We start from the raw sequence: 10,233 nt of genomic DNA on the forward strand, positions 1-10,233 counted from the left end.
ATATCAGTCAGTACATAAGTATATCGTCCATCCGTTACACTTGGGGCAATTCTACCTAATAGAAACTTTAAAAAATAAAAGCAACACTGTAGGAGAAAGTATGAAACATATGTAATTTATGAACTGTTTTATTTGATGATACCAGTTATACGAATTGAAGTCCTTTTCCATTTAGTGTAGCAGAGCCAACATTCACCAACAACCACAGAAAAAATACAGATGTTTGTTTGGTGTGCCATGGCTGTCTGTCCTTGTTTCCAGTTGTTTTGAGATATTTGGTCATATCAAATATGTTCAATCTGTGTTTTATTAGGTTTGTTCAGTTTGCTGTGCTTTCAGAAGAATATTACATTAAGATTAATGGTATTGTCTTTAGTAATCAGCCTGTAGTACTGCTCTGGTGCAGCTGGAGAAGGTTACAAAACCAAACACGTGTGCATCTCACGATAGAATAGAATAGCAAAGATCCTTATAGTCATCCAAGGTGGAAATTTGTCGTAGGCTAACGAAGTAGAAGAAACCACACGGCAGTTAGTCAAAAAAAAAAACAAGAACATGAGTGTGATCACATACATATTAAACAATAACCACTGAACATTAAAAGCAGTTCATGTCATGTCTGTGGTTTAAATCTCATCAGTCACTTTTGAGTTGACATTATTGATAGCTCTTGGGATGAAGGACTTCTTAAATCCATTTCTAGTTGCCAGAGGGACTCTGTGGCGCCTCCCAGAGCTTAAAGGTTCAAACTGGCTGGAGAGAAGGCTACTTTTCTGGCACATTGTTCATAATCTGAAAGAAGGAATGATTGAATCAGCGTTGTTATGGAATCAGCAACCGTTGTTTTTGTATATAAGGCAAGACACTGTGAAAGACCGTTCAGAGAACGCTGTGCTTGAGTCTCCTCTCCGTGCCGCATGAAGTAGAGAGATTTGATTGATCACACTGGCTTTGTAATTCTTCAGAGGACTAGCAACGCTCACTATTTTAGACAAAGAATCTTTGTTAAATTTGGCAATGAGGAATGGATGGATGTCCCGCTGATCAGCACCTGGATCTAGACTGAAGGTTAATGCCAGCAGGGAAAGTTCCGCTCCGACAAACGGAGGACAGGATCCTGTCTGATGTCAGGGACGGGTGATGAACAGCGGACGCCCCGTCTATTTGATAAGTGAGTACGGTGTTATGAATCATTTGCTCTATTGATGTTGTAAACCTAGGTAGACATGCCATGTAATTCTTTAATAGTAGTGGCTGTCAGACAGGTCATATTGTTCCTTAGTGGTATTGAGTATTAAGTTCTGTTGCAATTCCCTCATGGTATTTGAAGGTTCCATGTAATTGCTTTGTGGTATTAGGCAGAAAAAAAAAGTGTACTGCAAAACTCCCCATGTATTTGGTGACTCATTGAGTGTGTGGTTTATGTGGTGGATACCACAGGGGTGCGTTGGTTGAAATGAGTGTGTCATAGAAACCATCTGGTTGAAATCAAATGTAGTGTGTCATGATAAAATCCATTTACACAATACCATGGTAAGTTCGCAGTGTTTTAAAATTTGTATGTGTGGTAAGACCATTGAAAGTTGAAGCTCATCTGAGAGCATGGGTAAAAAACAAAAAACAGGAAAGTTAAAATCCTTACCAGACCCTCCTATAGGTCCTATAATGGCAGATAAATGGGGAAAAACTGTGGTCGAGGATGTTCCAATTTGTCACCATGTAACACAGGGTTTTTTTTCCCTTAAGAGGTACACTGAGCACAGATCGTTAAAGACGGTGTTGAATAGTGGCAAACCTTCCAAAAATTGGAAAGAGAAGCAGAACTGAGGGAAGCAAAATCGATGGCAGGCTTAATGGTAAAGCAAGAAATAGAAGAAGAAGCAAGTATGAGTGAGAGAAACAAGGAGACAAAAAAAACAAATATAGGACCAGAGATAGAGCTCTACCTCCTCTATGCTGTTCCCATGCCTACATCCCCTCATCCGCCAAAGACTCCTCCTCCTCATCCGGTAATTACCATGCCCAAAGCTAACCAACCCCAGACAGAGACAGACGCAGGGTTTCCTGAGAAGATAACGTCGCTTTATGTTTACAGAGAAACTCAGCTGGGAGTGTAGAAATGGGTCAAGGTATTTAAAGTTTTTCACGATTTTAAAATGTTGACCATCATGTGAAACTGATGCTGTCAGATCCTGTTTTGTGCAAATTTGTTATTTTCTTTTGGCCATGTTGATTTCTGGATGTGACTAATGCAACACCAACAAATGTGAAAAAAAAAAAAAAATTGTGTTGTCTTATTAATAATGCTTCCTGCTGCAGATTTTTCTGTTATTTCATGCTTGTTTGAAAACATCTTGCCACTACATATTACACACACTGTACAAGGAGTTTCTCTAAATTAGACATGATGTCGAGTTCACTCTCCATTTTGAGGTCATTTTTGAACTCAACTGCCTGTCGTCTCTAGAAGGGAAGTCCACACCTCGGGGAAGATCTTTGGAGTGATCAGTGTGACATGGGCTGTTCCCAAAACACAACTGTCAACTGCTGCTGCTGACCTTTATTTCGCCAAAATTCAACTTCCTTTTTATCAGTAATTACATGAAGAACTCTAGTAATATTAACTAGTGAGGGCAATTTCTGTGCAGTGTGAATGCTGGATGTTGACACTAAAACTGCACTGCAGAAGTTGGAAAAGCAGGACAGGGTCTAATTAGCTCATCTCAATCAGCTGTTTGTTCCCACCTGCGGTTAGTTAGTTACCATGATGATGGTAACTGCTAGAGACTCCAGGGTCAGACAGTTAATCTAATAGAGGTTAAGTCCAACAGACTCCAATCAAACTCTGGTTTTTTACCCAGAGTGAAATCCCTGTTGCCTAGATTTGACATCACGTGAAATGGGGGACTCTGCTGAATGTGCTGGTTTTAAATATGTGTTTGTGGTGTCAAAATTGTAGGACATAGAGCGAGCACTATGGAAGAACTTCTGCAAATTTAAGATTTATGTCTGCAGTACACCTTTTATAAAACACTTAAAATGTGTGTATTGTTTTACTGATGAGAAGAAAAAACAAGAGCCTGTTAATTCCATTTAAATGCATTTGTCTCATTTATGAAGAAGGCTAAAGTGTTCTACACTGTTAAAAAAAAAAGTAAAAAAAAACTCAAAATTTTAAGGCAATTTATTCAGTAGACTTTTGAGTTTTACCAACTAATAAAGTTTCGTTGTGAAAATTTACTTTCTTCTTTAGATAAACTTGAATTTTTGAGTTTTAGAAACTCCCAAACATATTTTAAAAATTACTGAGTCATCTTATTGAAGTCAAAGTGAATAATAACAAGTTAATATTTCAGTATTTTCAATTAAAACATTTTAACTTTAAAGCACTCAAATAATGACAAATCCGGTTCACAGCTAACTGTGAACACTTTATGAAATACTTATTTTTTGAGTTTCTAAACCTCCAAGATTTAAGTTCATCGAAAGAAGAAGAGCAAATTATCTCAACTAAAGATTATAGGCCAGCAAAACTTTTTTCAGTTTGTTTCAAAACTTGTGAATTTGAGTTGAGCTCAAAACTCGAAAATCTATCACAGCAAGTTGCCTTGAAATTTTGAGTTGTCTCAACTTCTTTTTTAAAAGTTTGTTATCTTGGTGAGAGGAAATAAAAACGAGATGACCTGTTAACTTAGCCTAAATACATTTACTTCTCATTTCTAAAGTATTTAACCTGTGTATGCATGCATCAAAAATATATAAGGTGAAATGGAAGTAAAAATGGTCGGGAACAGTGAACTGGGTAGCGATGGTTTGTCATGTTTAAAAAGTGGGTTCCCAGAAAAAAAGTTTGAGGAACACTGCTTTATATAGTGCTGTGAATAAGTAAAAACAGTTCTTGTAGTATTACTAATGGATTCAGCTAGAAAGCTGCAGTTAGCTAATTAAGTACATTTATGCAAGTACTATACTCCAGTATGATATTGAGGTAGATGTACATGATTATTTTACGTTTTCTGCTAGTTTATACTTTTATTCCACCACAATTCAGAGGCAAATATTGTACTTTTTACTTCACATGTATTTGTCAGCTTTACTTTGCAGATTTAGTTAATTAATAATATGTAAATCAACCAATTATTTATGATGTATTATCATATATTGAGCTGTTGAGCAGTATATAAAGTAATTTAAGTCAGCTCCACCTTTACCAGCTGCTACAATAAAATTTAGAGTGCAGTTTTACGTGTACTTTTTTACAGAACATTTCTACAGAGTTATCAGCCCTACCATCGAAAGCTGACACAGTTTATTCAGTAAGAACACCAAGTAATATTGTGGTAAGACACATTATTTTCAGACAGTATTAACATGGATTTCGGGTGAGAAGTCTATTTTAAAGGCACGTGTCTATCATTACGAATATAATTTAAAAACTCATTCATGTTCATTTTTTTTGTTTTCCTTTGTTTTCCTTTCTTCCCTCTTTCCTCTTCACCCACTTTATTTGATCACCAGAGAAGGATGTCGGATTGAGAACGTTCAAAAGAATATAAGATGCAGGAAATATGCCTTCAACATCTTGCAGCTGATGGCCTTTCCCAAGTGCTACCGACCACCAGAGGGGACTTATGGCAAAGTTGACTCTTGAGGATGCAAGCCTTATATACTGTTAAACCAGTCCCAAGTGGTAAATATCAAAGCTTATGAACAATAATGAAAATATAAAATGTTTTATTGTTTTGTAACCAAAAAACTTGCTGGATGTTATATATGCTGTTTTAGTTTTTGGTTGCTCTGTTGTGTTAGAGGGTTATGTGTTCCTTGAATCCCAAGCTGGATTTGACAAACATTTCTTATTTGTAAAGTTCATGCACTTTCCGTTTTTGCTGTGTTTATTTTTTATGACTTTAACAGTGGTAAAATGTACAAATTTGTGGGCAAAGCGTATTCTGTAAATAATCTCAGTGTGACTGTATATTTCACAGTTCAATCTGCAGTTGTTTGCATGCAGAATTCCCCTCTCCCAGAAATAAAAAAAAGTTTCATTCAAAGATTTGCATGATGAAATCATCTTAACTCAGAAGCAAATGCAGCTTAAAAGCTTAAACCTCCAAATCAAAAATATATATGTTGTTTATCCATCTAGATTGTTTTGGTGTGAGTTGCCAGTTGTGGAGTTTTGGAGATATCGGCCATAAAGACGTCTGCCTTCTCTTGAATATAATGGAACTAGTTGGCTCTCGGCTTGTGATGCTCAAAATGCAAAAAATAAATACATTTGAAAAACTCAACAGCAGTGTCTCTTTCCAGAAATCATCACTCAGTTACTCAAGATAAGCCACACACCTTGTTGTGAGCAGTTTGATGTAGGAACTAATGGCACATGCCACTTGTATCACCACACAGAAGGAAAGGGAAACTCAGCAAATCACACCAAAACAGTCTAGATGGATAAATAGCGCTATGCATAAGAGTTGGGGAACTTTCCCTTTAAAAGAAAGTTTAGGGGTTTGTTTAATTTCATTCCCCTACTTTCTTTTCAAAAGTATCCTGCCCATCTTCACTATCAAATAAAGGCATAACATGCCCCAAAAATATAATGTAATATGTATTTCAGCATGAACATTGGCTAGCTAATGGTTGGTTGAATGGTTGAGACTATCATTTGTCAAACAGACTGTTTCCAAAGGTCAAGAATTTGCTTTGATGCTTCAGTGGTTTTTGTATAAATACGCTTAAAAATGTTTATAGTCTCATTCCATGTTTGGATGCACTGAACTTTGCAGGATGAAAATGCAAGATTCAGAACTGAGAGTATGTCCTGCTTGACAGGAGTTCACCCGCTTCAGTTTGTTCTTCAGTTTGTGACCATCTGAGCTGTACATTTTCATGGTATCACATATACAGGTCCAAACTTTCCTTATATTGTTTCTGACTGTTGCAAATGTATTTTTTATAATTTTATACTGAGTTCTCCTCACCGCTGTAAGTAACATTTCAAAGCATATGTTGAACTCTGTTCATAACTCATCCCATTCTCTTCAATGGTTGCACCAGAACTTTTTTCAGAATATTTTTATATTTCAAGGTACAGGGTGGTGGAACCACATGGAATACAGGTGGACGTTGGAATAGAATGACAGAGTTTGACCATAATTTCTAAATGCTATATTACAAATTCCATTATTTATTTTCTATTTTAAAATGATTTTATACTCTAAGGGTTGATACCTTGGACTTTAATGCATGTTTGAAATGTATTTGTTGTGTTAAAAATTGGACCTTATCAAATTGCCATTTGAAATTAAATAAAAGTGGATTAATGTGGATATTTGTGACGTGTGTGTAAAATGTCTGTGTTGTGTCTTAGGTTGAATTTTACTGGTGTGCATTCAATTGAACATGTGAATAAACTACAACAGTTGTTGCATTAAAAACATTTATGTTCAAAACAACTTTCAAGTAAACTACTAACCGCCTGTAGTCTTAAAAGGTGGCGTGGCTCCTTCATGATGAACAGCGTGTGTAGTCACCTTAGAATCACAGCAGTAACATTGGATTCCAGTGGTCACAGCAATACAACATGTCCTTAAAAGCATCAAGACGTTAAACAACAACCTTTTCGACTGAAAGGTATAAGTTTGCATCAATCAGTTCTCTGCTCTTGATCTGTATGCTCTGTATATTCAAACAATTCTCTCTTAACCAGTAAATCATAACTTATACCACCTCTGGCAGATCTGTGCTGAAAAAAGAAACACTTGGAATGTGTGGCGCTGAATACTCGGACTAATGAGGTGGATTACACAGCAGGAGAGGTTTTCGACTTTCTGTGAACTTAAAGTTAATTTCTCCTCCACTTATTGTTTTGTGTTTGTGTTCAGTCCTTCTGTTATTCAAGGATTTGATGCTTGTGTTAAAGATTATCAGATCACAGTTTACAATTAGTGTCGGAAATTGGAAGTAACTGAGTACAAATACTTCATTACTGTACTTAAGTAGAGTTTTCAGGTATCTGTACTCTGAGTATTTATTTGACAACTTTTTACTTTCTCTACTTAAATTTTAACACAAATATCTGTACTTTCTACTCCCTACCTCGGTTGATTTGAAGGGGATTATTGCTAATATTTGTCATCATTGCGCGGCAACTTCCCAACATCAAGGCCAACTTCAGCCTAAATGGATGGGACAGTAACAGGAAAGACGATTCCGTGGTGTATCCATCAGTGTACATCACATACGACAGACATAACAAAACAAAAATGAGACAAAAAACGACATGAGAAGACATAATATGATGAAAATGACGTGACAAAATTAAAACGAACAACATAAAAACACATAAGAAGACAAAACTGAAGTAATAGGACAAAAACAACACAACATAAGATGAAAATGACGTAACAAGACGACTGACAAGAGGAGGACTCCACGGAGAAAAGGTGATGTTCAGTTAGCGCTGCACAGAAACAGCTGGTATAAATGTCCCACTACTTTTTACTTGTATACTTTGAGTATATTTCAGAGCCTGTACTTTTTATATCTTATATATATCTTATATTTTAAGTATCCATAATCTACTTGAGTAAAGAATACATGTTTACTTTTGCCACCTCTGATTAATGTACTTAACATTTACCTTTCAGCTGATTCTTTGGATCAAGGGTCTCTGGAATGATGACTGCTCATCTGTCACTCACTGGTACAAGTTGCTACTTGTCATCCACGCTTGTCAGGTATAATCTTCAGCAACTGCCCAGCATGAGACTCTAACCAGACACAAGATCTGATGCTTCTTTATTTCATCGATGCATGGCTAAAACCGTGCATTGACCGAGCTCTGTCTCAGTCTTTATCTGATTGCAACACACCACACACGGACACTTACAATTGGCACAGTCAGAGAAGGACAAAAATCTTTATGATGTAAAATCTAAAATAACCAGACCTGAAACCGAGCAAATGTTGTTTTTCTATAATGTATTCAAAGTTGTTACATGTTGTCATTACAGCAAATTGTTGCCACAGTGTTCCCGGAAATCACCAGCAAGAGTTCAAGTTCCACTACCTCATTGTCAGCGCTGTCCTATGAGTCATCTTCATCACTGCTGCAATACAAGTGAGTGCTTCCAACCTGTCCAGTCTCCGAGAGCTCTGTGTTCGATTGAAGGCGACATGAAGTTTTCAACCTCCAGCAGCACCGGAGAACACGATATTTCAGACTGTGTCGCCATTGTGTTTGTATCATACATGAGAACACACATGCTTATACAAACCACTGACATATATAAAGATAGACAACATGACAGCTCACCATGATTCAAAGTCATAAGCCAAAATATGATCAGGATATTGCCATAAAAATAATGTTGTGAATTATATGAAAGGTGCTGCTTTTCAGCCTTTTTAGTTGACCTCTTGTCCTCCCTGTTAACTGCTTTTGATTAGGGGAAAGACGTCAGCGTCAATTCTGACCAGATCAAACCGGTGAGGCAAGTTCACACAACTTTGCTAAAATAGAACCAGGACAAGTTTGTTTTTTTTGTCCTTAAACAAGCAACACGTTGCTAAGCCTGTTAGCTAATGCACAGAGCAGATTAGGACTCATCTAAAAACTGATGCAATCAGCTGCTCACTGATCACCAAACAGAATGCAAATGACAGCGCTCATTACCGGAATTTTTTGGCTTCATTTATGGGCATTCCGATCGTCCTTAGCCTTGCCGAAACACACCCGCATTCTTTTAACTGATGCTGCCTGTGGGTGCAGACTCATCGCTCATTTATGCTTAACGTTAGATACGGCTGCAGACAGAGCCCTCTGTCTGTACTCTACGTGAATTTTGTCTGCGTTTCTGCATTTTAATGGATACGGACGAAACAGAGCAGTACCTCTGGTGATCCTGGGGGCAGCGTAGCAGCGTAGCCAATATTTCAAGTGAGACACGACCACAGGATACAACAAAGAACTTTTAAAAATCAGCATAAAGAGGTTAAGTCACGCCCCTTGCAGTGGACTACCATGGTACTTAACTAAACTGTGGTCAAAGGTGAGAGAAAAATTATGTTTTGATTCTGTTTGAATTGTGCCATAAATTACACACATGATGTGCTAATTTTTCAGTCAACGAAGTCACAGTTTGTCTTAAAACTGTTTAGGTAACAGACTTTGAAGATACGTAATTGGAACAACTGCAGACCCAGGTGTTGCATGCGTAACGTTACAGGCACAGCGTTATTGGTGTTGCAGACATACACTGTAGGAGCCGAGACATGAGCTGTTTCACATTAAACTAAACTACAACAATGCAACTTTCTTACAAAATTATGTTTTAAATTGACAAACATCATATGTGTGATTCAAAGCACAATTCAAATGGGAAAAATTAAAAAAATAAATAATTTGTCTCTCTCCACTGACAACCTGTCATATTTTTTACTTCACCTCTACTGGAAATCATCGTCGTGATGTATTTAATGGTGCACAGACCACCGTCTACAAGACCGCCTCCACTTTCACCATGTCTGTTGTCAGCAACTTCTGATTCTTCTTCTTCATTAAGCTAACTTTTGACTCTGAGTGGTGCTTTCTAGTAGATATATCACTTCATCCATGCTAAAATAAAGGGTGAGTGGAAGTATGTGGGCAGTTACAGTATTTATGTACACAAAGGGGGCATAAATGAGCCTTTAGTGGGCTTCAGCCAAACACAGGATTATCCAGCAAAAATTTACAAACTTTCCTGGTAAATTACTACCATATGTGCTGTGTTTCTGCAGTCTACCTCATGACTGTCGTGACAAAAAATAATGTTATTTCCACTTTGACAACTTTGCAGAGTCAGAAAATCCTTTGTGTTTTGGTGTCTGATAAGCTCTACAATCTGTTCCTCAAACTGGCCTTTCCAATACTTATTTCATGTCTCACTAGTATCAGACACAGCAGATTTCCACCAACACAGTTGCTGGTGTTGTTTTTATTGCGCCACAGTTTCCCGTCTCAATGCCCACTGGTGCTGCATTTAACGGTACTACAAGAACTTCTGGAGAAAGAAAAATAACTGTTGAGTATCATTATCAGGTCTGTGCCAAAGCATCAGTCTGTGATGACAGCGAAGTCCAGAATCACTTGAAGAACCTTTAAACATAACTGATTAACAAAATAAAAAAAAACATTCTGAAGGGCACCTATAACAAACACTTAGAACGTTATATGAGATAAATGAC

At 37.2% G+C, this 10,233-nt stretch overlaps 1 protein-coding gene across 1 annotated transcript in view; it reads left to right on the top strand.

Annotated features, from left to right (window-relative positions):
* Nucleotides 1–5,129, top strand: part of inpp4b (inositol polyphosphate-4-phosphatase type II B) — a 195,220-nt gene extending 190,091 nt beyond the window's left edge. Inside the window, exon 22 of the mRNA XM_084715167.1 lies at nucleotides 4,519–5,129. Coding sequence (XP_084571293.1) covers nucleotides 4,519–4,651 — 133 coding nt within the window. The 3' untranslated portion in view covers nucleotides 4,652–5,129. The remainder of the gene's footprint in view (nucleotides 1–4,518) is intronic.
* The last annotated feature ends 5,104 nt before the right edge of the window (nucleotides 5,130–10,233 follow it).

Source organism: Lutjanus erythropterus, chromosome 3, assembly GCF_056507025.1.
Source record: "Lutjanus erythropterus isolate fLutEry1 chromosome 3, fLutEry1.hap2, whole genome shotgun sequence".
NCBI lineage: Eukaryota > Metazoa > Chordata > Actinopteri > Lutjaniformes > Lutjanidae > Lutjanus > Lutjanus erythropterus.